At 44.6% G+C, this 27,388-nt stretch overlaps 1 protein-coding gene across 6 annotated transcripts in view; it reads right to left on the bottom strand.

The window, feature by feature from the left end:
* Window positions 1-27,388, bottom strand: part of ide (insulin degrading enzyme) — a 135,466-nt gene that overhangs the window by 43,533 nt on the left and 64,545 nt on the right. For all 6 annotated transcript variants that reach the window (XM_033033608.1, XM_033033607.1, XM_033033609.1 and 3 more), the window contains exons 12-14: window positions 27,074-27,176; window positions 11,349-11,471; window positions 10,259-10,341 (exon numbers count right to left, since the gene is read on the bottom strand). In XM_033033608.1, coding sequence (XP_032889499.1) covers window positions 10,259-10,341; window positions 11,349-11,471; window positions 27,074-27,176 — 309 coding nt within the window. The remainder of the gene's footprint in view (window positions 1-10,258; window positions 10,342-11,348; window positions 11,472-27,073; window positions 27,177-27,388) is intronic.

The following is a 27,388-nucleotide window of genomic DNA, read 5'->3' as shown; positions in this document are numbered from 1 at the left end:
GCACCACTTACGCATAGCCCCCAACTGCGCCAGCGTGGCTCATTTCACTTCATCCCCCAGCACTCCCTCCTCCTCCATTTCACCCTCCCTCTTCAATCCCTGGAGAGGGGGGGGGGGGGTGCAGAGCGGGAAAGGGGGCAGAGAGGGAGGGAGGGGGGTAGAGAGGGAGCAGGAGGGGGTTAGAGAGGGAGCAGGAGGGGGGTAGAGAGGGAGCAGGCGGGGGGTAGAGAAATCCCTAATGAGGGCGGCAGGGAGGGAGGGCAGAGAAGGATGGGAAGGGGGGGGCAGAGAGGGAGGGCGGGGCAGAGAGGGAAGGGGATGGTGTAGAGAGGGGGATGGTGTAGAGAGGGAGGAAGGTAGAGGGGGAGAGAGAGGGGGGCTAGAGAGGGAGGGGAGTAGAGAGTGAGGGGGTAGAGCGGAAGAGGGGCAGAGAGGGAGGGGCTAGAGTGAGAGGGAGGGGTGTAGAGAGTGAGAGGAAGGGGGGTAGAGACGGGGAGGGAGGTAGAGAGGGAGAGGGCGAGGGAGGGGGGTAGAGAGAGGGAGTGAGGGTAGATACGTAGTGGGCCTCTCCCTCCTCCACCTCTCCCCATCTCCCCCCTCCACCCCACCATCTCCCTCTACCACCCCACCTCGCATCACATCTCCCTCCTCCACATTTCCCTCATCATTCTCCCCTCACTCCCATTCCCTGCCCCAGGACCTATCCAGGTCGTAGAGCAGCGCCAAGGGCCTGGAACTTGGCCTGAAACATGGCCTGATTCTCTTACTCGGCCCGGCCCTGGCTGTAGACCCACCTGTGCTCCAGTGGGCTCGCCCCTGCCCAGACACAGGCTTGTCTATGGTTCCAGCTGCGGCTTATTTTTCGGACCCGGGCTCGGCTCTTACTCCAGCACCACCCTCCCCGTCGGCCACTACGCCCTGAGTGTCCCGTCCTGCCTAGCGAGTCGATTGTGATGTCACTCGCTTTTTTCCCCCCCGAAATGGGTGAGTTTTCTGGCTTTTTTAAAAAAAACTTTAATCGATTTAAAAATCCGGAAAGATAGGTGGGAATGCGACAAGAAGATGTTTATCGCCTCAACGTGAAAAATTAGAGTAGAATGTGTGAAAATGGAAAGGCTGTGGCCTAGCGTTTGGAAGAAAATAGGAAAATATAAATTGTCACACACACATACATATACGAGATATTTTTATGAGATATTGCACTTTGGGAGGTCAAATGCAAGGGAAATATATATACAATTCATGGCAAGACCCTTAACAGCATTAATGTATAGTTCCTGGGGTCCAAGTCCATAACTACTTGAAAGTGGCAACACATCTAGTTAGAGTGGTGTGCTTGCCTTCATGGGTTGAGTACAAGAGTCAGGAAGTCATGATGCAGCTTTATAGGACTGGTTAGGCTGCATTTGGAGTATTGCATTCAATTCTGGTCACCCCAATACATGAAGGATGTGGAAGCTTTGGAAAGGGTGCAGAGGTTTACCAGAATGATGCCTGGATATGACAATATTATGACAGGGAGAGATTGAACAGACTTAGATTGTTTTCTCTGGAGGTTGCAGGGAGACAAGATAAAAGTACATAAAATTATGAGGCATAAATAGGGTAGACAGTCGGAACCTTTTTGCTAGATTGGAAAAATCAAACACAAGAAGGCCAGTGCTTACGTGGATCTCGGAGAAGCAGCAATCAAAGAGAAGCAGGGAGTAGAGCTTATTGGCTGAAACCCGTGGGAAAGGCGAGTCAAAGGCGAGTCAGAGGGGAAAAAGTTTAAAACTGAGGAATTTGAGTTGTAAATGGGCAAATTAGGCAATTTATCAGCAAATATAAACAAAGGCTGCTCTCTTGGAGCGGCAGTGAGGGAGCGACCTTGTGAGTAAAGTGTGAGTCTATGGCTTGAAAGTCTTCGGCGAGCAGGCTGAGGAGAGGAGACTACGCAAAAAGCCGGTGAGGACGGGACGTGGTGTACACATGACGGGTAAGATGACACAGTGTGAAGCTTGCAGGATGTGGGAGGCCAGGGACACGGATGGAGCCTCTGGCTGCTACAACTATGGCAAGTGCGTCCAGATCCAGCTCCTAAAGGACTGTGTTAGGGCACTGGAGAAGCAGCTGGATGACCTCAGGGCCATCCGGGAAAACAAGTTTCCTGGACAGGACCTACAGTGAAGTTGTCGCGCTGAGGATACGGGAAGAACGAAGGTGTGTGACTGAGAGAAAGGGTGGTAACCACGGAGTGCAGGAGACCCAGGTGGCTGTGCCTAATGAAAACAGGTACATCTTCTTGGGAACTGTCGGGGGAGACGACGCTTCCAGTCCGAGCGGCGGACATGTCAGTGGCTCCAATCCTAGAGATGGGACTCGACAGGGGAGACCGACATCGGGCAGAGCCATAGTGGTGGAGGACTCCATTGTCCGAGGTGCGGACTGGAGATTTTGTGGAGGTAGGCGAGATGCGAGGATGGTCTGTTGCCTCCCTGGTGCCAGGGTTCTAGATGTCACACACCGGATTCAGAACATCCTCGAGGGGGAAGGTGAACAGCCAGCAGTAGTTGTGCACGTAGGCACAAACGACATCGGGAAGAAGAGGAACGAGGTTCTGCAATGCGAGTTCAGAGAGTTAGGAAGAAGACTGAAAAGCAGGACTTCTAGGGAGGTTATCTCTGGATTGCTTCCAGTACCTCGTACTAGCGAGGACAGGAACAGGGAGATAGGGGATCTGAATGTGTGGCTGAGGGGCTGGTGCAGGGAGCAAAATTTTAGATTTATAGACCACTGGGATCTCTTCTGGGGTAGGGGTGATCTGTACAAAAGGGACAGGTTATACCTTAACTGGAGGGGGACCAACGTTCTGGCAGACAGGTTTGCTAGGGCTACACGTGTGGGATTTATAGGGGGGAGGGATTGACAAATTGGGAGTATAAAGATGGAGTTGAAGGGGAAGCGAGGACAGGTAAAGTTACAAAAGACTCTCAAATTAATGGGAAGGAAAGTTTGAGAAGGGATAAAAGTGTAAGGTCAGGGCCAATTGCGATCAGTGCGAGAGGAGAGGTGAATACCGAGGTCAAAGTGTTGTCTATGAATGCGCGAAGTATCAGAAATAAAGTGGACGAGCTTGAGGCTCAGTTAGAAATTGGCATGTATGATGTTGTGGGAATTACAGAGACATGGCTGCAAGAGGGCCTGGACTGGGAACTGAATATTCAAGGCTATACCTCCTATCGAAAAGACAGACAGGTGGGCAAAGGGGGTGGGGTAGCTCTGTTGGTGAGGAATGAAATTCAGTCCCTTGCAAGGGGTGACATTGAAACAGGAAATGTGGAGTCAGTGTGGATAGAACTAAGGAATTGTAAGGGTAAAAATACCCTAATGGGACTTATCTACAGGACCCCAAACATTAGCCTGGATATAGGGTGCAAGTTGAATCAGGAGTTAAAATTGGCATGTAGTAATGCTGTGGTTGTTATGGGAGATTTCAACATGCGGGTAGACTGGGAAAATCAGGTTGGAACTGGACCCCAAGACAGGGAGTTTGTGGAGTGCCTCTGTCATGGATTCTTAGAGCAGCTTGTATTGGAGCCTACCAGGGAGAAGGCAATTCTGGATTTAGTGTTATGTAATGCACCAGATTTGATAAAGGGATAATGAGCCATTAGGAGGTAGTGACCATAATATGGTCAAGTTTAATCTACAATTGGAGAGGGAGAAGGGTAAATCGGAGGTGTCGGTGTTACAGTTGAATAAAGGGGATCATGGAGCCATGAGGGAGTAGCTGGCCAAAGTTCACTGGAAAGATACCCTAGCAAGGTTGACAGTGGAACAACAATGGCAGGTATTTCTGGGAATAATACAGAAGCTGCAGGATCAGTTTATTCCAAAGAGAAAGAAAGATTCCAAGGGGAGTAAGGGGGGACCGTGGTTGAAAAGGGGCGTCAAGGACAGTATAAAAATAAAAGAGAAGTACAACGTAGCAAAGATGAGCGGGAAGCAAGAGGATTGGGTAATGTTTAAAGAGCAACAGAAGATAACTAAAAAGGCAATATGGGGAGAAAAGACGAGGTACGAAGGTAAGCTAGCCAAGAATATATATAGTAAAAGCTTCTTTAGGTATGTGAAGAGGAAAAAAAATAGTTAAGACCAAAATTGGACCCTTGAAGACTGAAAAAGGTGAATTTATCATGGGGAACAAGGAAATGGCAGATGAGTTGAACAGGTACTTTGGATCCATCTTCACTAAGGAGGACACAAACAATCTTCCTGATATACTAGTGGCCAGAGGATCTGGGGTGACGGAGGAACTGAAGGAAATCCACATTAGGCAGGAAATGGTGTTGCGTAGACTGATGGGACAGAAGGCTGATAAATCCCCAGGGCCTGATGGTCTTCATCCTAAGGTACTTAAGGAAGTGGCTCTAGAAATCGTGGATGCATTGGTGATAATTTTCCAATGTTCTATAGATTCAGGATCAGTTCCTGTGGATTGGAGGGCAGCTAATGTTATCCCACTTTTTAAGAAAGGCGGGAGAGAGAAAACAGGGAATTATAGACCAGTTAGCCTGACATCGGTGGTGGGGAAGATGCTGGAGTCAATTATAAAAGATGAAATAGTGGCACATTTGAATAGCAGTAACAGGATCGGTCTGAGTCAGCATGGATTTGCAAAGGGGATATCATGTTTGACTAATCTTCTGGAATATTTTGAGGATGTAACTGGGAAAATGGACAAGGGAGAGCCAGAGGATGTAGTGTACCTGGACTTTCAGAAAGCATTTGATAAGGTCCCACATAGGAGATTAGTGGGCAAAATTGGGGCACATGGTATTAGGGGTAGAGTGCTGACACGGATAGAAAATTGGTTGGCAGACAGGAAACAGAGTAGGGATTAACGGGTCCCATTCAGAATAGCAGGCAGTGACTAGTGCGGTACCGCAAGGCTCGGTGCTGGGACCGCAGCTATTTACAATATACATCAATGATTTAGATGAAGGGATTAAAAGTAATATTAGCAAATTTGCAGATGACATAAAGCTGGGTGGCAGTGTGAACTGTGAGGAGGATGCTATGAGAATGCAGGGTGACTTGGACAGGTTGGGCAAGTGGACAGATGTATGGCAGATGCAGTTTAATGTGGATAAATGTGAGATTATTCACTTTGGTAGCAAAAACAGGAAGGCAGATTACTATCTAATTGGTGTCAAGTTGGAAAAGGGGGAAGTACAACGGGATCTGGGGGTCCTTGTTCATCAGTTAATGAAAGTAAGCATGCAGGTACAGCAGGCCATGCAGAAAGTGAATGGCATTTTGGCCTTTATAACAAATGGAGTTGAGCATAAGAGCAAAGAGGTCCTTCTGCAGTTGTATAGGGCCCTAGTGAGACCACACCTGGAGTATTTTGTGCAGTTTTGGTCCCCTAATTTGTGGAAGGACATTCTTGCTATTGAGGAAGTGCAGCGTAGGTTTACAAGGTTAATTGCCAGGATGGAGGGACTGTCATATGCTGAAAGAATGGGGCAGCTGGGCTTGTACACTCTGGAGTTTAGAAGGATGAGAGGGTATCTTATTGAAACATATAAATTATGAAGAGTTTGGACACGCTAGGGGCAGGAAACATGTTCCTGATGTTGGGGGAGTCCAGAACCAGGCGTCACAGTTCAAGAATAAGGGGTAAGCCATTTAGAACGGAGATAAGGAAACACTTTTTCTCACAGAGAGTTGTGAGTGTGGAATTCTCTGCCTCAGAGGGCGGTGGAGGCAGGTTCTCTGGATACTTTCAAGAGAGCTAGATAGGGCTCTTAAAGATAGCGGAGTCAGGAGCTCATGGAGAGAAGGCAGGAACAAGGTACTGATTGAGGATGATCAGCCATGATCACATTGAATGGCAGTGCTGGCTCGAAGGGCCGAATGGCCTACTCCTGCACCTATTGTCTAAGGCACAGGTCTAAGGTGAAATTAAAGGAGATGAGTGGGGCAAGTTTTTTTTTTATTCAAAGGGGCGAGTTCCTGGAACGCTGCTTTGGGCTGGTGATAGAGCCAGACACGATAGTGGCATTGAAGAGACTTTTGGGTAGGCAAATGGATATGAAGGCGATGGTGGGATATGAATTATATACCAACAAAGAAGAGGTAATCTTAGCATCATGTTCAGCACAGACAGAGCGAGCCGAAGGACCTGTTCCTGTGCTGTTCTATGTGCTATGTTCAATAGCGTATGCAATGAACTGAATAAATGTGAAAATACATTCAAAAATATTTCTATCTATTAATTCCTTCAAATGTCAGAATTTTATAATACTGCACCTGCCACATTTACTCAAGCATCCTCACGACGTTTGCAAAAGCTTCAAAACTAAAACTTGGTGATTGACTCATTGACTCTGTAACTAGATTGCACACCTAAATTCCAATTATTATTTACTAAAGATCTTTAAACCTCTACATCAATATATACTTCATTATTGTTTTTACTGTCACATTTTGAGGAAATTCTCATTACAAAAGGAATTAATTCAGAAACATCAGACCTTTTTTTCCCTCAGTTCATTAGTCTTCTTCAATTATATCAGTAAGCAATTTTTTAGCAGCATTTCAATGACTGAAAACTACGATGTTTGAGCTTGAATTGGACATAAGACAAATGTAATTCAGTCTTTTATTTTTGACTAGCAATAGATGTATTGTATGACAACTATCATCCTACTTGAATCAAATTTTGAAGTCAACATAACATCACCACTTTTGTGCTAAATGCATCTATGAATCATAGAAACCCAATGTTTAACCTCTCGATCAAGCCCTTCTAATTCCTACATTCTTAAAAATCGTGCCATTTTTGCTCCTTATATTTTCAGACAAGATACAGCCCTCGTCATAAGGGGTCATAATGGCAGGGAAAGGTGTCCGTTATTGCCATAAGGTATCATCATTGTACGTGGTTGAAGCAAAGAACTGCAGATGATGGCTAATACACAAATGTGACACGGGAGGGAACAGAACAATGGGAGGAGGAGGCAGCGGGCTGCAGGAAACAGCAGCAGGTGAGAAGAAGGGAGTCCCACGGTGACTGAGCATGTTCCGTCGGTGGTGGCGGCCTGAAAAAAGCTGTCCCGGGGCTACAACGGGACTCGCTACAACAGCCGTGTCAACAGACTGTGCGGTGGGTGAAGGGCTTGGTGGTGCACCTTGTGAGTTGGGGTGGAAGCTGAGAAGACGGTGCGAGCCGGGGGAGATGCTGGCAGGTCTGTCTGCTATATCCTAAATACACCATGAAGGGGTCTGTTAAGAAAAGGGTTGATTGTACAACATTTTGCCCAGTTTTTTGCTCATCCTGCTAATCTTTTTTAAAATTTAACCTCAATTTTTCTAATCAGTGTTTTGTGCAGGTCTTTCAAAATTCTTTTAAAATTGATAAACAGTGGTAGTCGTTTTCAGCCGCAATGTCCCGAGGCCCTGATCCATCCCAGGTTATTGAGAGAGCAAGAAAGAAAATTGCTGAGGCCTTGAAACAGACCTATGCATCCTCTTTATCCACAGGCGAGGTCCCAGAGGACTGAGAATAGCCAAAGGTGGTCCTTTGTTTAAGAAGAGCAAAAGGGAAAAGCTAGGATATAAAGACCAGTGAGCCTCACATAAGTAGTGAGGAAATTATTGATGATGCGAAGAGATGGGATCGACTAACGTATGGACAACTCTGGACATTAGAGATAGTCAGCATGGTTTTGCTTGGGGGGGGGGGGTCATATCTTACAAAGCTGAGGCGTTTGAAGAGGTGACAAAGACGATGATGAAGGTAGAAAAGTGTATGTTGTCCACATCGACTTTGATAAAGAATTTAATAAAGTTCATCATGGTAGACAGATCCAGAAAATTAAGAATCATGGGATCCACAGAGACTTGATACATTGGATTCAAAATTGGCTTTTCAATAGAAGCCAGAGTGTAGTGATGAAGGTGTGTTTTCCTGACTGGAAGTCTGCGACCAGTGGTGTTTCGTAGTGTTCTATGCTGGGACCTCTGTTGATTATGACATATATAAATGATTTGGATGAAAATTTAGATGGGTTGGTTAGTAATTTAGCAGACAACACAAAAATTGGTGAAGTTGTAGAAAGTAAGGAAGGTTGTCAAAGGATACAGTACAATATAAATCAGTTGGAAATGTTGGTGGAGAAATAGCAGATGGAGTTTTAAGTGGCTAAGTATGAGGTGTTGCACTTTGGTATATCAAATGCAAGAGGAACGTGTACAGTAAAATGCATGACCCTGGAGAGCATTAATGAGATATTTTTAGATGCAAGTCCATAGCTGCCTGAAAGTAGCAACACAAGTAGATAGGATGGTAAAGAAGGTATGGTCAGGGCACTGATATAAGAGCTGGGAAGTAATGTGGCAGCTGTGCAAAGCTTTGTTTTGGTCATATTTGGAATATTGTGCATTTCTGATCACTGCAACGTGGGGAAGATTTGGGTGCCAAAGAGGTTTACTAGGGTGCAACCCGCAGCTGGGATCGAATCCAGGTCTCGGGCGCTGCAAGCGCTGAAAGGCAGCAACTCTACCGCTGCGCCACCAGGTCACCCATAGATGTTTAGGCAGGCACAGGAACAGGCAAAGTTATAGACCCTATGCAGACAGATGGGATTAATTTAAATTGGCATCATGGTTGGCACAAACATTGTTCCTGTGCTGTACTGGGCTGTTTTATAATCATATAAAATTGCCACGTTCTACTCTTTTGGCATCTCTCACATATCCAAGAAGGTTTTCAATATTATGGCAAGTCTTCCTGCAATCTCCATTCCATTGTACTGAACTGCAGAGGACATAGCTCATTTGAACCTGGTGACTTTAAGCATAGCCAACTTAATGATTTTTACTTTAACCTTAAAACTACAAGTAACATGTGTTCTGAGATTCTAGAAGCATCATTTTCCTAAGACCAATACATTTAGGATGCCGTTCTGCTTTCTCTCTTTATGCACTGATCACCTCATTATATTAATTTGTTCCACCCAACTCGTTTTACTAACTTAGTATTTATATGCCTATGGAAAACCATCGGATTCCCTTTTATCAAAATTCTTGTTTCCTTTCAAAGCTTTTATTTTGGAGTCTCATTTCCATTGATGCAACTCAAATTTTGTACGGACCCTAATATTTGTATTTCATCATACTTTTTATACATTTGTTGATTCCAAAGGCATTTTCTATTCCTCTGTCTATTTTAACCTTCTCTGATCTAGTTTAATTTCCCCTCCATTTAATCCACCCTCAATCACTATAGGATGGCATGGTGGCGCAGCAGTAGAGTTACTGCCTTAAAGGGCTAGCAGTGTCAGTGACCATGGTCGACCCAACTACAGGTGCTGTTTGTATGGAGTTTGTACTTTCTCCCCGTGACCACATGGGTTTTCCTCTGAGATCTTCAGTTTCCTCCCACACTCCAAAGGCATACAGGTTTGCAGGTTAATTGGCTTGATATAAGTGTAAATTGTCCCTAGTGCAGTGTTAATGTACAGGGATCGCTGGTCGGTGCGGACTTGGTGGGCCAAAGGGCCTGTATCTCTAAAGACACTGTTTCCAGTCCTTTGGAAGTACTTGTTCATCCAGAACTGGCATTGCAGGTGGCCACTTCCTAGATCCGATGATCAAGGAATTTCTCTGTCTCCCTAATGTTACACAGTGAATCCAGAAGCCCTCAAGATCAGAAATCTTGGCTTGAGATTTGTCCAACATTCCAACATTCATGGTCGCCACGACAATCAAAATATACTGAAGTTCCTACATGACATGGGAATTGTAGCCAATAAGTCTCAACTAATCCACCATCAAGGAACTTAATATTTCTTTTCTATTTCTGTATTTTTAATTTGTTATCCTGAATTAACTTTTTTTTTAAAAACATGGTATAGGAACAGAATTCTAACCAATGGATTGTGCTTTAGAGATCTGCATATTTTGAGCCAATTGTATACTTTTTTGTATTCTCAGCAGAAGTGTACCATTTTCACTCAGTGGAGGAAACATATTTCAAAAACTCATCTCCCACATGGCGTACACATCCTCGAGACAGTTCTGGAGTCTTGTTACCCTTGACTCACAAGCTTGTTGGCTCAGATATGCTAAATGACAATCCAAACTGGGATTCAATAGTCAACAATTGACTAGTCTATATATAATTTCATCATCACTTCTTTACTGATATTTAAAAAATACACAGGATTATTACATATCATTAGAATTTATCACCATTTGAAGAACATACCTAAAAAACTCAAAGTTTAAGCATGCTTTTGGCAGAAAGAACTTGTCATCCTGCTTGAACCACACTTTGCTCATGGCAGTATCCTGTAATAAAAAGATTATAGAATCAGAAAATACAGCATTGCAATGTCATTATTACAAAATATCATTTTAACTTCTGGTTTAGACTCTCCTGCTAAAATACCTAACTAAAACATAATAATGATCCCAAGGGGATCACTGTCAATAGTTGATGCCTGAGTAAACCAAAGCATTTATTTGGCTGAGGGAACCAAATGTCCCATTTCCAAGTTTAGTGATAACATGATACAACTTAGGAATTGAGAGTGCAGAAGAGGATGTAAAAAGGGTTCAAGAGGATATAGATAAGCTAAGCGACTGTGTGAGAACATGGCAAATGGAACCTACTTTAGAAAAGGAAGAAGTCATTCACTTTAGTGCACAGGAGCCCAAAATACAATTGTTTTTTAAATGTTGAGAGACTGTACTGCTGATGTTCAAATTAGCGTGTACTTGTAAACAAGTCAATGAAAACCAACATGTAGGTGTAACAAGCGATGAGGAAGGCAAATGGTATGTTCCCCTTAGTTTAAAAAGATTGAATATAGGAGTATGGAAGTCCTACTGCAATTATATACAGCATTAATGACTTCAAATCTCAAGTACATTTGATCTCCTTATCCAAGGGTTACTTGCCATGGAGGTGAGTTCAAAGATTCACTAAACTGGTTTCAGGGATTGAGGTGAGGAGACATTGATTAGGCCAGGCCCTTACGCTCCGTTTGAAGAACAAAAGATATTATTGAAACGTAAAAATTCTTCCAGGGTTTGGCAGGTAGAATGCAAGGAGATCTTTCCTCCATCTGAGGAGTCAGGAATCAAGCGGTACAGTCTCACAACAAGAGGGAGAATGCTTAGGACCAAGATGAAGAAAGATTTTTCAAGGGTTGGTGGATTTTTATTGATTCTCTACTCTGGAGAGATGCGGCTACCATCAAGTTCTGTTAATATGTTAACACATACAATGTATTAGTGCTGTATTTTTCCAACTCCAACATCCCATTCACAGTTCTAACAGTTGAATCATTTACCTTAATGAGAAACGGAAATGTTGCCGTATCATTTTCCAAATGGAAGATCTCAAAATTCGTAGGAATGAACTCATTTTTAACCGGCAGTTTGAACTTCCCGTTTAAGTCCGCATCCAGCCATTTCTGTAAGAATAAATAGAAACCCCTTGATTGCTGTGAACATGGATTAGAATTTTACCATTTACTGCAGTGAAGGAATTGTTCTTTAAAGTATCAGTTAAAACATGTTAAAAATGTTCTACAGATTTAATAATAAATATAATACAATGGGCCCTCTCTCACCTTTCCTAAATTCACAGCAAAGCTATGCAACAGGCCAAGGGTATTACAAGGGTGATCTGGAAATATTACTTTTAATGGCCAAAGTTTAAGGGTATCAAAGCCTATTCAGTATTGATGATACTTAATCCACGATTGACTTCCTAACACCACAAATTAAGATATTGGACGTAGATGGCTAAGATGTAGATGGTAGGCACACAAAAGTGCTGGAGAAACTCAGCGGGTGCAGCAGTATCTATGGAGCGAAGTAAATAGGCAATGTTTCGGGCCGAAACCCTTCTTCAGCCCGAAACGTTGCATATTTTCTTCGCTCCATAGATGCTGCTGCATCGATTGAGTTTCTCCAGCATTTTTGTGTACCTTCGATTTTCCAGCATCTGCAGTTCCTTCTTAAACAAGATGTAGATGGTTCCAGATAAACAAAAGTACACAACCCAAAATTGGGAGCACAGAAATAAAAATAGATATGGTAATTAATTCAACCTATCAAACCCGTTCTGTGATGTAGTTAACGAATGGCACATTTGTGACCTAATTTGTACATGCACCATTGTTCCTTTAATATCCTGGACAATCTCGAACCAAACCACTTTTAGATTTTAATTTAGATCATATTTTTTACAAGAATAAGATTCTGAGTTGTTATAACGCCATGTTCCACCTTGTGGGAGTATCTGGACACAACAGTTCAATAATGAGTAGTTACTTTAAGTCTGAGATGTAAATTTCTTCTTTCAAATCAATTTAATTATTTGGCCCTCTCTTCCTCATATGATGGTGGAAGTAGTCTTTGAATGTTTTTAATATACAGTATACATTAATAACATAGATACTTAGTAAGCAAGTGGTCGAAATGTATCCACAGGCATGTGCTAATGAGGAGATCAGGTTAATAATAAAATCTGTCATGAACTTATTAAGTGGTTGTGCTGGCTTGAGTGGCCATCCACAATTCCTGCTTCTTATGCACTTATACTTTATATTTTATAATTCACAATCGTACTCTCTGATCAGCTCAAACATTAGTGTTAACCGACTTTATCCTTAATTATACACTTGAGAAATGATCTCACAACAGATGTTAGCCTAACCAGTTCCAATTTTTCTGGTTTGTTTCTCTCACTGTTATACAATCACGAGAAATGCAAACTTTCTAATCAAAAGGGGTTGGTTACTGAATCAATGGGATTTAATATGTTATACTTGGTTCTCCTCCAGATCTTTCAAAACCCTTGGGTTTGTCACTCCTTTGTACTATTATTCTTATCATTTATTTTGCTAACACTGGATTTAGTGATCCCAAATAACTTAACCCTACTGTGAATATTGAAGGAAAATAATTACTCAGAATTTCCATAATTTCCTTTATTCTAATTTATGACAATTTTTCCACCTTTTGATCTTCTTTGCACATTTTTCCTGATCTATTTTGATTCTGTGACTGTATTTTTGGCAAGTAAAGTTGCCTCCTGGTACACCATCACTGGCCTTCATTAGTCTATACTACCACAATCTTTGCCCCATGAAAGTCACCCTTATTTAAAACCAAAACCTTGTAGCTTCATTATGTTTGTTCTTTTTGAATACTATATTGCACCTGATCATATTGTACTTAGTATTAGTTAAACTTTCCATAAGACATAGGAGTAGAATTAGGCCATTTGGCCCATTGAGTTTACTCCACCTCAATGCTGATCTATTATAATAAATATAATACAATGGGCCCTCTCAACCCCATTCTCCTGCCTTCATCACATAACCTTTCACACCCTTACTAATCTAGAATCTACCAATCTCTGCTTTAAAAATGCCCAATGTCTTGGCCTCCACAGCTGTCTGTGGCAATTAATTCCATAGATTTTCCACCCACTGTGAGAACATCCTCCTCATCTCCATTTCATGCATTGTTAAGTTGTTGACTAAATCTGGTTCAATAAACATTATTCATTGTCCAAATTCACTTGGACCCTCAACACCTCCCTCTCCTTTCTTGATCTCACCGTCTCCATCACAGGAGATAGATTTTCGACCGACATCTATTACAAACCTACTAACTCCCACAGCTATCTAGACTATACTTCCCACCTTGCTTCCTCCTCTATCCCCTACTCCCAATTCCTCCGTCTCCGCCGCATCTGTGCCCAAGATGAGGTGTTCCATACCAGGACATCCGAGATATCTTTATTCTTTAGGGAACGGGGATTCCCCTCGTCTATCATGGGTGAGGCCCTCACATGCATCTCCTTGTTATCCTGCAGCTCCGTTCTTGCTCCCGCTACGTCCAGTTGTAACAGGGACACAGTCCTCCTAGTCCTCAACTTTTACCCAATCAGCCGTCGCATACAGCACATAATCCTCTGACATTTTCGCCATCTCCAACAGGATCTCACAATTAGTCACATCTTCACATCACCATCCCTTCCCGCTTTCTGTAAATACCATTCCCTCCACAATTCTTTCCCACTCAAACCACCCCCTCCCCAGGTACTTTCCCTGGCAACTGCAGGAGATGCAACATTTGTCCCAATACCTCTTCCCTTGACTCCATCTAGGGACCGAGACAGTCCTTTCAGGTGAGGCAGTTGTTCATTTGCACCTCCTCCAACCTCATCTGTTGCATTGTTTAAGAAGGAACTGCAGACGTTGGAAAATCGAAAGTAGACAAAAAAGCTGGAGAAACTCAGCGTGTGAGGCAGCATATATGGAACGAAGGAAATAGGCGACGTTTTGGGTCGAGACCCTTCTTCAGACTGATGTGAGGGTGGGGGCGGGCGGGAAGAAGAAAGGAAGAGGCGGAGACAATGGGCTGAGGGAGAGCTGGGAAGGGGAAGAGAAAGCAGGGACTACCTGAAATTGGAGAAGTCAATGTTTATACTGCTAGGGTGCAAACTGCCCAAGCGAAATATGAGGTGCTGCTCCTCCAGTTTACGGTGGGCCTCACTCTAACCATGGAGGAGGCCCAGGACAGAAAGGTCCGATTCGGAATGGGAGGGGGAGTTGAAGTGCTGAGCCACCGGGAGATCAGGTTGGGTATTGCGAACCGAGCGGAGGTGTTGGGTGAAGTGATCGCCAAGCCTACGCTTGGTCTCACCGATGTAGAGCAGCTGACACCCAGAGCAGCGGATGCAATAGATGAGGTTGGAGGAGGTGCAGGTGAACCTCTGTCACACCTGGAAAAACTGCTTGGGTCCTTGAATGGAGTCAAGGGGGGGAGGTAAAGCGACAAGTGTAGCATTTCCTGCGGTTGCAAGGGAAAGAGCCAGGAGAGGGGGTGGTTTGGGTGGGAAGGGACAAATTGACCAAGGAGTTACGGAGGGAGCAGTCTCTGTGGAAAGTAGACAGGGGAGGAGATGGGAAGACGTGGCCAGTGGTGGGATCCCGTTGGAGGTGGCGAGGATGTCGGAGGATTATTTGTTGTATGTGACGGATGGTAGGGTGGAAGGCGAGGACAACGGGGACATCTCTGATGCCCTGGTTTGGAATACCTCATCCTGGGTGCAGATGCGGCGTAGACGGAGGAATTGGGAGTAGGGGATGGAGTCCTTACAGGAAGCAGGGTGGGAAGAAGTGTAGTCCAGATGGCCATGGGAGTTAGTGGGTTTATAGTAGATGTCGGTCAGTAGTCTATCACCTTAAGGTGGAGATGGAGATAGTGATGTCCAGAAATGGTAGTGAAATGTCGGAAATGGTCCAGGTGTATTTCAGTGCCGAATGGATGTTAGTGGTGAAATGGATGAAGTCAGTGAGTTGTGTGTGGGTGCAGGAGGTAGCACCAATGCAGTCGTCGATGTAGCGGAGGTAGAGTTCAGGGATAGGGCCATGGTGCGCCTCGAACAAAGATTGTTCGACGTACCCTAGAAAGAGGCATAGCTGGGGCCCATGCACTACGCCTTGTATTTGGAGGAAATGGGAGGAGTCAAAGGAAAAGTTGTTAAGGATAAGGACCAGCTCCACTAGGTGGAGGAGAGTATCAGTAGGCTGGGATTGGTTGGTTCTGCGGTCGAGGAAGAACCGGAGGGCCTTAAGACCCTCCTGGTGGGGGATGGAGGTGTAGAGTGACTAGACATCCGTGGTGAAGATGAGGTAATGGGGGCCTGGAAAATGGAAGTCATGGAGTAGATGAAGAGCGTGTGAGTTGTCTTGAACATAGTATTCGTTGTTCTTAGTGTGGACTCCTATATATCAGCGACACCAAGCACAGACTGGGCGATAGTTTGGATGAACACCTCTGTTCAGTCCGCCTTGGCCTATGCGATCTCCCGGTTGCTAAACATTTTAACTCCCCTTCCTATTCTGACCTTTCTGCCCTTGGCCTCCTCCACTGTCAGTGTGAGGCCACACACAAATTGGAGGAATAGTGTCTGATATTTTGCTTGGGCAGCGTGCAACTCAGTGATATTCCCTCTCTTTCCGTCCCTCCCCCACCAAAGTCATCCTGCTAGTTTTACTGTGCGTATCCCCTCATTATCAACTGCTCCAGTCAACAATGGATTATTGTGGGCTCTTTGGCATCGGTGCTGGCTCTGATCTGTTCTGTATCTTTTCATACCTCTAGTTTCCCTCTCCTGACTATCAGTCTGAAGGAGGGTCTCAACCCACAACGTCACCTATTCCTTTTCTCCAGAGATACTGCCAGACTCAAGATTCAAGAGTTTATTGTCTTGTGTTCCAGATACGACAATGAAATTCTTGCTTTGCTTCAGCATAACAGAATATAGAAGGCATAAATACAAAACAGATCAGTGTGTCCATATACCATTATATAAATACATGAATAAGTAAAACAGATAATGTGCAAATGAACAGATAATGGGCTATTAATGTTCAGAGTTTAGTTTGTGTTGAGTTTGTGCTGAGTTTAATAGCCTGATGGCTGTGGGGAGGAAGTGCGCTGAGTTACTCGAAGATTTTGTGTCTATCTTCAGCGTTAAATCCTATGTGGCCAGGTCTGCCTTGCTAATCTTAACACAATATGATGCAGAAAAGTAATCCAGAAGTGGATGTGAAGATGCTTCCCGATTTACGATATTTCGACTTTACGATGGTGCAAATGCTGGGCAACGGCAGCAAGCCACAGCTCACTTCCGGTCACGTGATCAAATTGTATTAAATGCGTTTTCGACTCACGATATTTATGATGGGTTTATGGGAACATAACCCCATCGTAGGTCGAGGAGCAGCTGTATATGATAATCTGTTCCTTCCATTGCAAATCGTTAGATATCACACTGCTTCTGTAATGTGACCATTAATCTTGATATTTATATCTTCTTCCAGCAGGGGGCCACACACAATCCCAACTACATTCTTAACATTTTGTTCAGGGCAATATGAGACATATCTGGTTCATCGAAAGGAGAAATGTAATAAAGGAGAATGAAAGCACCTAACTGCCATGCTTTCTTAGCATCGAAAGCAAACTCAGCAAATTCTTCCATGCTGAAATGGCAGGCGCCAAATATTGAATTTGAAACATATAATCACAGCTATAATATCTCTCTCTCCAGCTCTGAAACTGTATGCCTACTCTGACTAACATCAGGGTGGGAAGAGATCTGCAAACAAGATTCCAGTGATTCGCTAAATGCATATGTGGAGTCATTATCCAAATGTCAGCTGTGAAGAATAAATCCAAGTACACCATGTTCTGTACAAGCTTATTTCAGATCCAAATTGTTTAATTGTAATTTGGCCGTAGGAGCAGAAACCCAAGCAGGTGTACTTTTACAAGAGCTTCTGTTGCAGAACAATTCGGGATCTGAATATATCACATACTGGATGTTTATTTGGGTAAATAAGATGTGAAATTGCAGGGACTATTAAAATCAAACTCTTCAATACGTTCATCAGTTATAGGAGCAGAATTAGGACATTCGGCCCATCAGTTCTACTCTGTCATTCAGTCATGGTTGATCTATCTTTCCCCATCAACCCCATTCTCCTGCCTTCTCCCCATAATCCCTGACACCAGTACTAATCAAGAATTTGTCATCTCTGCCTTAAAAATATCCATTGACTTGGGCGCAACCTTCTGTGGCAATGAATTCCACAGATTCAGCATCCTCGGACTAAATAAATTCCTCCTGATCTCCTTTCTAAAGATCTGCCCTTTTATTCTGAGGCTTTGACCTGTGGTCCTAGATTCTCCAACGAGTGGAAACATCCTTTCCACATCCACTCTATCCAGGATTTTCACTATTTGGTATGGTTCAATGAGGTCCTCCTTATCCTTCTAAACTCCAGTGGGTACAGGCCCAGTGCCTTCAAATGGTCATCCCTTGCAAGGGGTGACATTGAAACAGGAGATGTGGAGTCAGTATGGATAGAACGAAGGAATTGTAAGGGTAAAAAGACCCTAATGGGACTTATCTACAGGACGCCAAACAGTAGCCTGGATATAGGGTGCAAGTTGAATCAGGAGTTAAAATTAGCATGTAGGAAAAGTAATGCTACAGTTGTTATGGGAGGTTTCAACATGCAGGTAAGTGGGAAAATCAGGTTGGAACTGGACCCCAAGAAGGGAGTTTGTGGAGTGCCTCCGTGATGGATTCTTAGAGCAGCTTGTATTGGAGCCTACCAGGGAGAAGGCAATTCTGGATTTAGTGTTATGTAATGAACCGGATTTGATATCCGGATTTGATATGTCAGGAAATCCTTCAGAGGGGTGAACCCCCGAAAAGCACCTGGACCTGATGGTATACCCGGCCATGTTCTAAAAACCTGTGCGGACCAACTAGCGGGAGTTTTTACGGACATTTTCAACCTCTCACTTCTGAGGTCTGAGGTCCCCACCTGCTTTAAAAGGGCATCAATTATACCGGTGCCCAAGAAGAGTAAGGTGACGTGCCTCAATGACTATCGACCAGTGGCACTAACGCCGGTGGTGATGAAGTGCTTTGAGAGGTTGATCATGGAGCAAATCAACTCCTACATCGACAAAAACCTGGACCCACTGCAGTTCGCGTACCGCCACAACAGATCAACGGTGGATGCGATCTCGCTGGCCCTCCACTCCGCACTGGACCACTTGGACAACAAAAACTCATATGTCAGGCTGTTATTCATTGATTACAGCTCGGCATTTAACACAATCATCCCCTCCAAACTGGTTACCAAACTCGCAGAACTGGGTCTCTGCGCATCCCTCTGCAACTGGATCCTCGACTTCCTCGTCCACAGACCACAGTCTGTTCGTATTGGTGGAAATGTGTCAGCCTCAATAACAATCAGCACGGGAGCACCTCAAGGCTGCGTGCTCAGCCCCCTGCTGTACTCACTCTATACCCATGACTGCGTAGCGAACCACAGTGCAAACTCCATCATCAAGTTCGCTGACGACACCACTATTGTGGGGCGTATCACTGATGGGGATGAGTCAGAGTACAGAAGAGAGATCGAGCAACTGTCCATATGGTGCCAGCGCAATAACCTGGCCCTGAACACCAGCAAAACCAAGGAACTGATTGTGGACTTTGGAAGGAGTAGGAGGGGGACCCACAGCCCCATTTATATTAACGGGTCGATGGTTGAAAGGGTCAAGAACTTCAAATTCCTGGGGGTGCACAACTCTGAAGATCTTTCCTGGTCCGAGAACACTAACGCAATTATCAAAAAAGCTCATCAGCGCCTCTACTTCCTGAGAAGATTACGGAGAGTCGGATTGTCAAGGAAGACTCTCTCTAACTTCTACAGGTGCACAGTCGAGAGCATGCTGACCGGTTGCATCGTGGCTTGGTTCGGCAATTTGAGCGCCCTGGAGAGGAAAAGACTACAAAAAGTAGTAAACACTGCCCAGTCCATCATTGACCAGTTAGACTGACATCGGCGGTGGGGAAGATGCCGAAGTCAATCATAAAATATGAACTAGCAGCACATTTGGATAGCTGTAAGACGATTGGTCCGAGTCAGCATAGAGGAAATCATGCGGCTAATCTTCTGGAATTTTTTGAGGATATAACTTGGAAAATGGACGAGCCAGTGGATGTAGTGTACCTGGACTTTCAAAAAGCATTTGATAAGGTCTCACATAGGAGATTAGTGGACAAAATGAGGGCACATGGTATTGGGGGTAGAGTACTGACGTGAATAGAAAATTGGATGGCAGACAGGAAAAAAGTGTAAGAATTAACGGGTCCCTTTCAGAATGACAGGCAGTGACAAGTGGGGTACCGCAAGGCTCAGTGCTGGGACTGCAGCTAGTTACAATATATATTAATAATTTAGATGAAGGGATTGCAAGCAACATTAGCAAATTTGCAGATGACACAAAGCTGGGTGGCAGTGTGAACTGTGAGGAGAATGCTCTGAGAATGCAGGGTGACTTGGACAGGTTGGGCAAGTGGACAGATGTATGGCAGATGCAATTTAATGTGGATAAATGTGAGGTTATTCACTTTGGTAGCAAAAACAGGAAGGCAGATTACTATCTAATTGGTGTCAAGTTGGAAAAGGGGGAAGTACAACAGGATCTGGGGGTCCTTGTTCATCAGTTAATGAAAGTAAGCATGCAGGTACAGCAGGCCATGCAGAAAGTGAATGGCATTTTGGCCTTTATAACAAATGGAGTTGAGCATAAGAGCAAAGAGGTCCTTCTGCAGTTGTATAGGGCCCTAGTGAGACCACACCTGGAGTATTGTGTGCAGTTTTGGTCCCCTAATTTGAGGAAGGACATTCTTGCTATTGAGGAAGTGCAGCGTAGGTTTACAAGGTTAATTGCCAGGATGGAGGGACTGTCATATGCTGAAAGAATGGAACGGCTGGGCTTGTATACTCTGGAGTTTAGAAAGAGGAGAGGGGATCTTATTGAAACATATAAGATTATTAAGGATTTGGACACGCTACAGGCAGGAAACATGTTCCCGATGTTGGGGGAGTCCAGAACCAGGGGCCACAGTTTAAGAATAATTAGTAAGCCATTTAGAACGGAGATGATGAAACACTTTTTCTCGCAGAGAGTGGCGAGTCTGTGGAATTCTCTGCCTCAGAGGGCGGTGGAGGCGGGTTCCCTGGATGCTTTCAAGAGAGAGCTGGATAGGGCTCTTAAAGATAGCGGAGTCAGGGCACATGGGGAGAAGCAGGAATGGGGTACTGATTGTGGATGATAAGCCATGATCACATTGAATGGCGGTGCTGGCTCAAAGGACCGAATGGCCTACTCTTGCACCTATTGTCTATTGTCTATTGTCTAACCCAATCATTCCTGGGATCAGCACAACCTTCCTCAGATAAGGGGCCTAATACTCCTCATTATACTTCAAATGCAGCAAAACCAGTGTCTTGTAAATCATCAGCAGTAAATCCCTGTTTTTTACATTCTAGTCCCCTCGAAATAAATGCTAGTATTGCATTTGCCTTTCTTCCTACCAATTCAACTTGCTAATTTAGTTTTTTGGGAAATCTGTACCAGCACTCAGAAATGCATATACACCTCTGATTTCTGAATACTCTCCCCATTTAGAAAATAGTCTATGCCTTTATCCAACTACCAAAATGCTGACTCCACACTTTGCTACGCTGTATTCCATCTGCCACTTCTTTGCCCACTCTCCCAACCAAGTCCTTCTGCAGATTCCTTGGTTTCTTAACACTAACTGCCTCTCCACCTACATTCATATCATCTGTAAACTTGGCCACAAAGCCTTAAATTCCCTCATTCAAATCATTGATAAACAACGTGAAGTGTCGTGCCTCCAGCACCGACAGCTGCAGAGCACCGCTAGTTATTGGCAGCCTATCTGAAAAATCCCCCTTTATTGCTCCTCTTTGCCTTCTGCCATCAGCCAACCTGCTATCCATGCTCGCACCTTCCCTCTGGTACCTTGGGCTCTCATATACTTTAGCAGCATCACATGCGGCACATCATTAAAGTCCTTCTGAAAATCCATGTAAACAACATCTACTGACTCTCCTTTGTCTATCCTGCATTTTACTTCCTCAAAGAATTCCAACAGGTTCATCAGACTAGATCTCTCTTTCACAAAACCTTGCTGACTTCGACCTATTTTATCAAATGCTTCTAAGTATTCAGAAACGTTATCCTTTATAAATATAAAAATATTACCAACCACTGACATCAGGCTAACCGGCCTTTAGTTTCCACTCTTCTGCTTCACTCCCTTCTTGAACAGCTGAGTAATATTTGCAATTTTCCAATCGTCTGGAACCACTTCCAACTCCAGTGATTTTTGAAAGATCACTTCCATTGTTGCCACAATCTCTAAACTCCTCCCCCTCCACCTCCCCCAACTCTCTTGAATTTCAAGCACATTGCTAGTGTCTTCCACTGTGAAAACTAATGCAAAAAATGTATTCAATTCATCAGCCATTTCTTATTTTCACTACCACTTCTCCTGCATAATTTCGGCGGTATAATGCCTTTTCTTGCCTCTTTCTTACTCTTTATATATCTGAAGAAACTTTTTCTATCCTCTTTTATATTATTGGCTAGCTTACTTTCAGATTTCATCCTTTCTCCCTGTACTGCCTTTTTAGTTACCTTCTGTTGGTTTTTTTATTTTTTTAATTTAAAAAAAGCTTCCCAATCCTCTAGCTTCCCGCAAATCTTTGCAATGTTTCTCTTTTAGTTTTAAGCTGTCTTTGACTACCTTTGTCAGCCATGGTTGCCTCATTCTCCCCTTAAAATTTTTGGCACGAAAAGATCATGTCTCTTCCAACTTATTCCCAGAAATTCCTGTTCCACCGACATTCCTGTTAGGGTCCCTTTCCAATCAACTTTAGCCAGCTCCTCTTTTATGCCTCATAGTCACATTAGCTCAACAGTAACACTGCCACATCTGATTTCAGCTTCTCCCTTTCAAATTGCAGGTTGAATTTTATCATATTATGTTCACTAATCAAATCCGATGGATTACAGAATACCAAATTCAGAATTGCCTTTTCCTTGGTAGGCTCAACTACAAGCTGCTCTAAGAAACTATTTTGTAGGCACTCTACAAATTCCTGCTCTCGGGGTCCAGTACCAACCTGATTTTCCCAGCCTTCCTGCATATTGAAATCCCCCATGACCACCGTAACATTGCCTTTCTTACATGCCGATTGTATCTCCCGATGTAATTTGAATATCCAATTAGCCAATATTCTGGCCTGAAAAGAACTCCAATCACAGTCTTTTGACCCTAGCAGTTTCAAATATCTACCCACATGGATTCTTTATGCACCCTTTGCTAAGGATTAAATATCATTCCTTACCAGCAGAGCTATCTCACCCCCCCCCCCCCGCCCATGTGTCTGACTTTTCGATAGATGTGTAACTTTGAATTTCCAGCTCCCAGCTCTGATCCTCTTTCAGCCAGGTCTCCGTAATGTTATACCTGCCCATTTCTAACTGCACTACAAGCTCATCCATTTTGTTCCGTACAGTACGTGTTCAAATATAACACCTTTAGTTTGGTATCCACTACCACACTTCTCACATTGACCATGCTCTCCAAACCCTTCTTAAACTTTATGACCTATTACATCAGGAGATTTCCGTAACCTCTCCTGCATTCTCCTTCCTGTTAACTTCATCCATACATTACCAATTTGTAGACTTCACCTTCCCACTATTTAGTTTAAAGACCTATCTATGGCCTTGAAATCCTCCTGTGTGTATCCGACAACACGCCGTTACACTTTCTGCGTCTCCGCTATGGGCTTTACAGGTCAGCCTTTCTCCCCCAAGCCTCTCGAGCCCAAGCCTCTAGTTGCACTTTTCACGGCCTCAACACGGCACTGATGTATGATAATTGCCTTTAATTCCTGGTTCCATCCTGCATAACATTTTCAATCTTGTTTTTTTTTTTTTATAAAGTCTGTTGCCAGTGAATTAAATATCTGTAACATTTATGAAGGGCAATGCTTTAAGAAAATTAAGATACTAGTGGGAATAGACTATGTCATTTTGGCAAAGGAAATACAAATACAAAGGTCCACTCTATACCAACACCTTCCCCACTCATTTATCAGACTGCTCAAGCCAGAATTCAACAGCTCCCACAACACAAATTCCATAAACTTAAGGCAATACAAATCTCACGTCATTAGTGGTCAGGATGCTGCAAATCATGGGCTCTATAATTGCTCATGACAGGATAGAATCTAATAAAGTAACTGTCCGCAAATTAGAAGTCAACTAGAGCAAGTGGGACCCGTTGGCTCCCGTCCCCAATACGCGGAGGGGGGGGGCACACGGCATCACAGGGGAGGACTGGTGCCCGAACGCAATATTCCACCACTCACCCATGGGTCTCAATACTCACCACTCCCTAGAGAGGGAGGGGTGTTGGAGAGGATGGGTGGGGGGGGGGGGGGGAGGTAAAGAGGGAGGTTAGTGTAGAGGGAGTGGGAGGGTGATAGAGAGGAAGAGGGGCAGAGAGGGAGCGGGGTAGAGACCATACCCCATCGCCCTCCTCCTCATTTTCCTCATCCTCCTCTACTCACTCCCATTCCATGCCCCAGGACCTACCCAGGTCTTAGAGCAGCGCCGGGGCCTGGAACTCGGCCTGGTTCTCATACTCGACCCAGCCCTGGCTGTAGACCCAGGCTCGTCCTTGGTTCCAGTGGCAACCTCCAGCCGTCAGCTCAGGCGCCGCCTGGGCTCCAGTCCCGGCCCAGGCTCGTCCTTGGTTCTATAGTGGCAGCCTCCAGCCATCAGCTCGACCGCCGCCTGGGCTCCAGTGCAGGTTCCGACTTCACTATCCTTGACGCTGAACCCAGGCTTGTCCTTGGTCCCTGCGGCGGCTTCCTTCTCGGCCCCGGTCACGGCCCCATCCCAAGCCCCGGCTCTCACTCCAGCTCCAGGCTCGGCTCCAGCCAGGGCCCGCGGCACCACCTTCGCCACCAGGTGTCGGGTATCGGCGGTCAGGGCCCCATCCCAAGCCCTGGGCTCGGCTCTCCCTCCAGCTCGAGCACCGGGCTCGGCTCCAGCCAGGGCCCTCAGCTCCACCTTCGCCCCCAGGTGTCGGGCGCCGACAGCGGCAGCCACGGGAGTGCGCTGGAATGGCCCTCCCTCCCGGAGTGGCCCATCCTGAATTGAATTGACAATGCCACCACTAAAATAACCTAGTTTAATACCAGTACCAATTAGTAATTTAATTTATTTTCTACGTCAGACGAAATGATCTTCAAGCCAGTAACACTCTTTGAATTCATTACTTGAACAATGAGAGGAAAAGTAAATACTGTTCAAATTTATCAATTGGCTTAAATTATTTTTTAAAGAAAGGGCAATGTAATGATGCTCCATGTTCTATTGGGGAAAACCTAGTACATTTTATTTTAATTTCTTAAACTGTAATATTTACCTAGCATTTAGCCATAAATTACTTGAAAATATCAAGCCCTTTTCATGCATGTGATTTAACACCGACCACAAACCAGTCATTTCCCCCAAACTGGTCAAAATAAAAGTTATCATCAGTCAAAAAAAAAGTTTCCCGTCCTGTCTTGAGAGTGCATTGTGACATCAGCCGGATGGCTAGAGTGCCCCTCCTCCCCCCCTCCCGGAGTGTCCTGTTTTTCGTACAAATGAGTGAGTTGTCGGGCTGTTTTTAAAACTTTAAACGTTTAGAAAGTTGGACGGGAGGATGTTTATCCCCTCGACAGGGAAAATTTCAGTAGAATGTACCGAATCAAGCAGAACGCGAACACACACACAGGTGATGAGAGTTTTAGTATAATAGATAGAAACAGCAGACAAAACACAAAGGATAACTCTGGACCAAAACAAAACCTGAAATAGTATTTCACAACCATGAAATGCCCTTTAATTTTTTTTCTAACCACCAAGATAATTTTTTTTTTGATAAAGTCTTCATAATAAAGTTTGTGTGTTTAGATTGAACCTGATGATATCAAACATTCTCACCACCGTGGCCACACTCTCATTTCCCTACAGCAACTTGAAACCAATTTCTTCCCAGTAACCACCAAGCTCTTGAACACTAAACAATACTAAATACAGTAACTATGATCTTCTATGGACTGCGTCTTTGGTTGCACCACAGGTTTTGGTTTTGCACGATGGTTATCTGCTATTGCAGTTAATAACTTATTGTAGCATTAATTATTATATATTTATCTGTGATTCTTGATACTCGAGGAATTCTAAATATGAAAAGTGTTAGGTATATACCAATATCTTTAGGAAGAGATTAATCAACATTATCCTCATATAAAAAAAAATAAAGCATTACATGTCCGTAGATTGAATGTGCGATTTCCAAATTTTGAAAATATTTGTCCAAGAACTGTACATTTTGGAATTGTCGGAATACATCACAACTCATAGCAAATGACAGTACTGTCTCAGACTGACAGCAAAGACAGCACTTTAATAACATTATTCATACAATATAAAAGAGCAAATTTATAAACTGATCATAAATAAAAGATAACTACATTTAACATATTCAATACCAGTAACGGAAATCGCTATCAAAATCTGGAGGGGACCGGGGGACAGGGGACAGAATTTCTTGGCGGCTGCGCACGCATGCGCACACTCACACAAACGCAAGGCTTCAAAGGCTTCTGCCGTGGGCCCTGTGAATGATAATTACAGCTCAATAAAGCGCTAAATGCAGCTCAACTCTGCCTGTCTCGCCGGGTTAACCTACAGCCCTGCCTGGAATACCAGTCCGGAGCCGTGGAGCTAGCGCTGCTTCTCTGCACTGGCTGTAAGCCTGGGCCATATTTCCCTTAAATCCAGGCAGGGCTGTAGGTTAACCGGGCGGGAGAGGCTGTTGAGCTGGGTTTAGCGCTGCTTCTCTGCGCTGGCTGTGGGCCTGGGGGCACCGCTCCCGTCAGACTCCCGACGTCTCTGGCCACCCCCGGGCTTGGGGGAGGGCACTCGGGTGGGGACGGGGATGGGGATGGTCCAGTGGTGTTCGGCAGTGATTCCAGCGCCGGACGGGATCGATCCTGGCTGCGGATGAGGCACAGGTCTGTGTCCAAGGCTGCCGTTGTGACCCTATGACCTGGGCACGTCTCCCTCCCCTAATCACCGCACTCTATCCACAGTCCCACCCCCCTACTTCCGCCTCTGACCAACACCTTCCTCCTCCAATCATCGCGCTGACCGACGTCTCTCTCGTCCAATCGGCACCCTTGATCAGCAGTCCCACCCCCACTGTCTCGCGGAAAGCGGAGTTTTCACCGGGTTTTAAAATCCAGATTACATAAAATGGGGAGGGGGGGGAAATCATCCCCCACCTCTCAAAACTGAGGGGGGACGTGTGTCCCCCTGCCACCCCCCCCCCCACCCAGATTTCCGCCATTGCTCAAGACTATAATTTTCCACTTATGTGAACTTATCTATTGTAGCCGATTTTCTTGTGCAAAAAAAAGTGTGAAAGAGATAGCAATAGTCAGTAACTCCTTATAAAAGAATCAGACCAATTAAAACAGTTTGTTATCTCTATTTTAGGAGACAAGTTGCCCACCTGGATGACATCAGGATTAATGGCTTCCTGCTTGTACTGTGTGCCATACCATTTTTCAGATCTGTCTGTTAGCCCGTCAAAAGATTTTGAAACTACTGCTACCCTGCAAAAAGAGAGCACACATGAAAATCAATAGAATTGTGAATGGTATCATTAATTTCAGATATTACTAGACCAAGTGGGACCCGTTGGGTCCCATCCCCTCAACGCGCGGTTGCGGGTGGCCTGCGGCTTCACACACACAACAACCACCCCCCCCCCCCCACCCCAGAGAGGGGGCAGAGGGAGAGAGGGGGCAGAGGGAAGAGAGGGGGG

This window comes from Amblyraja radiata, chromosome 15 (genome assembly GCF_010909765.2).
Source record: "Amblyraja radiata isolate CabotCenter1 chromosome 15, sAmbRad1.1.pri, whole genome shotgun sequence".
Lineage (NCBI taxonomy): Eukaryota > Metazoa > Chordata > Chondrichthyes > Rajiformes > Rajidae > Amblyraja > Amblyraja radiata.
Note: the sequence above shows the minus strand (reverse complement) of the source record. Positions and strands in the feature narration are given on the sequence as shown.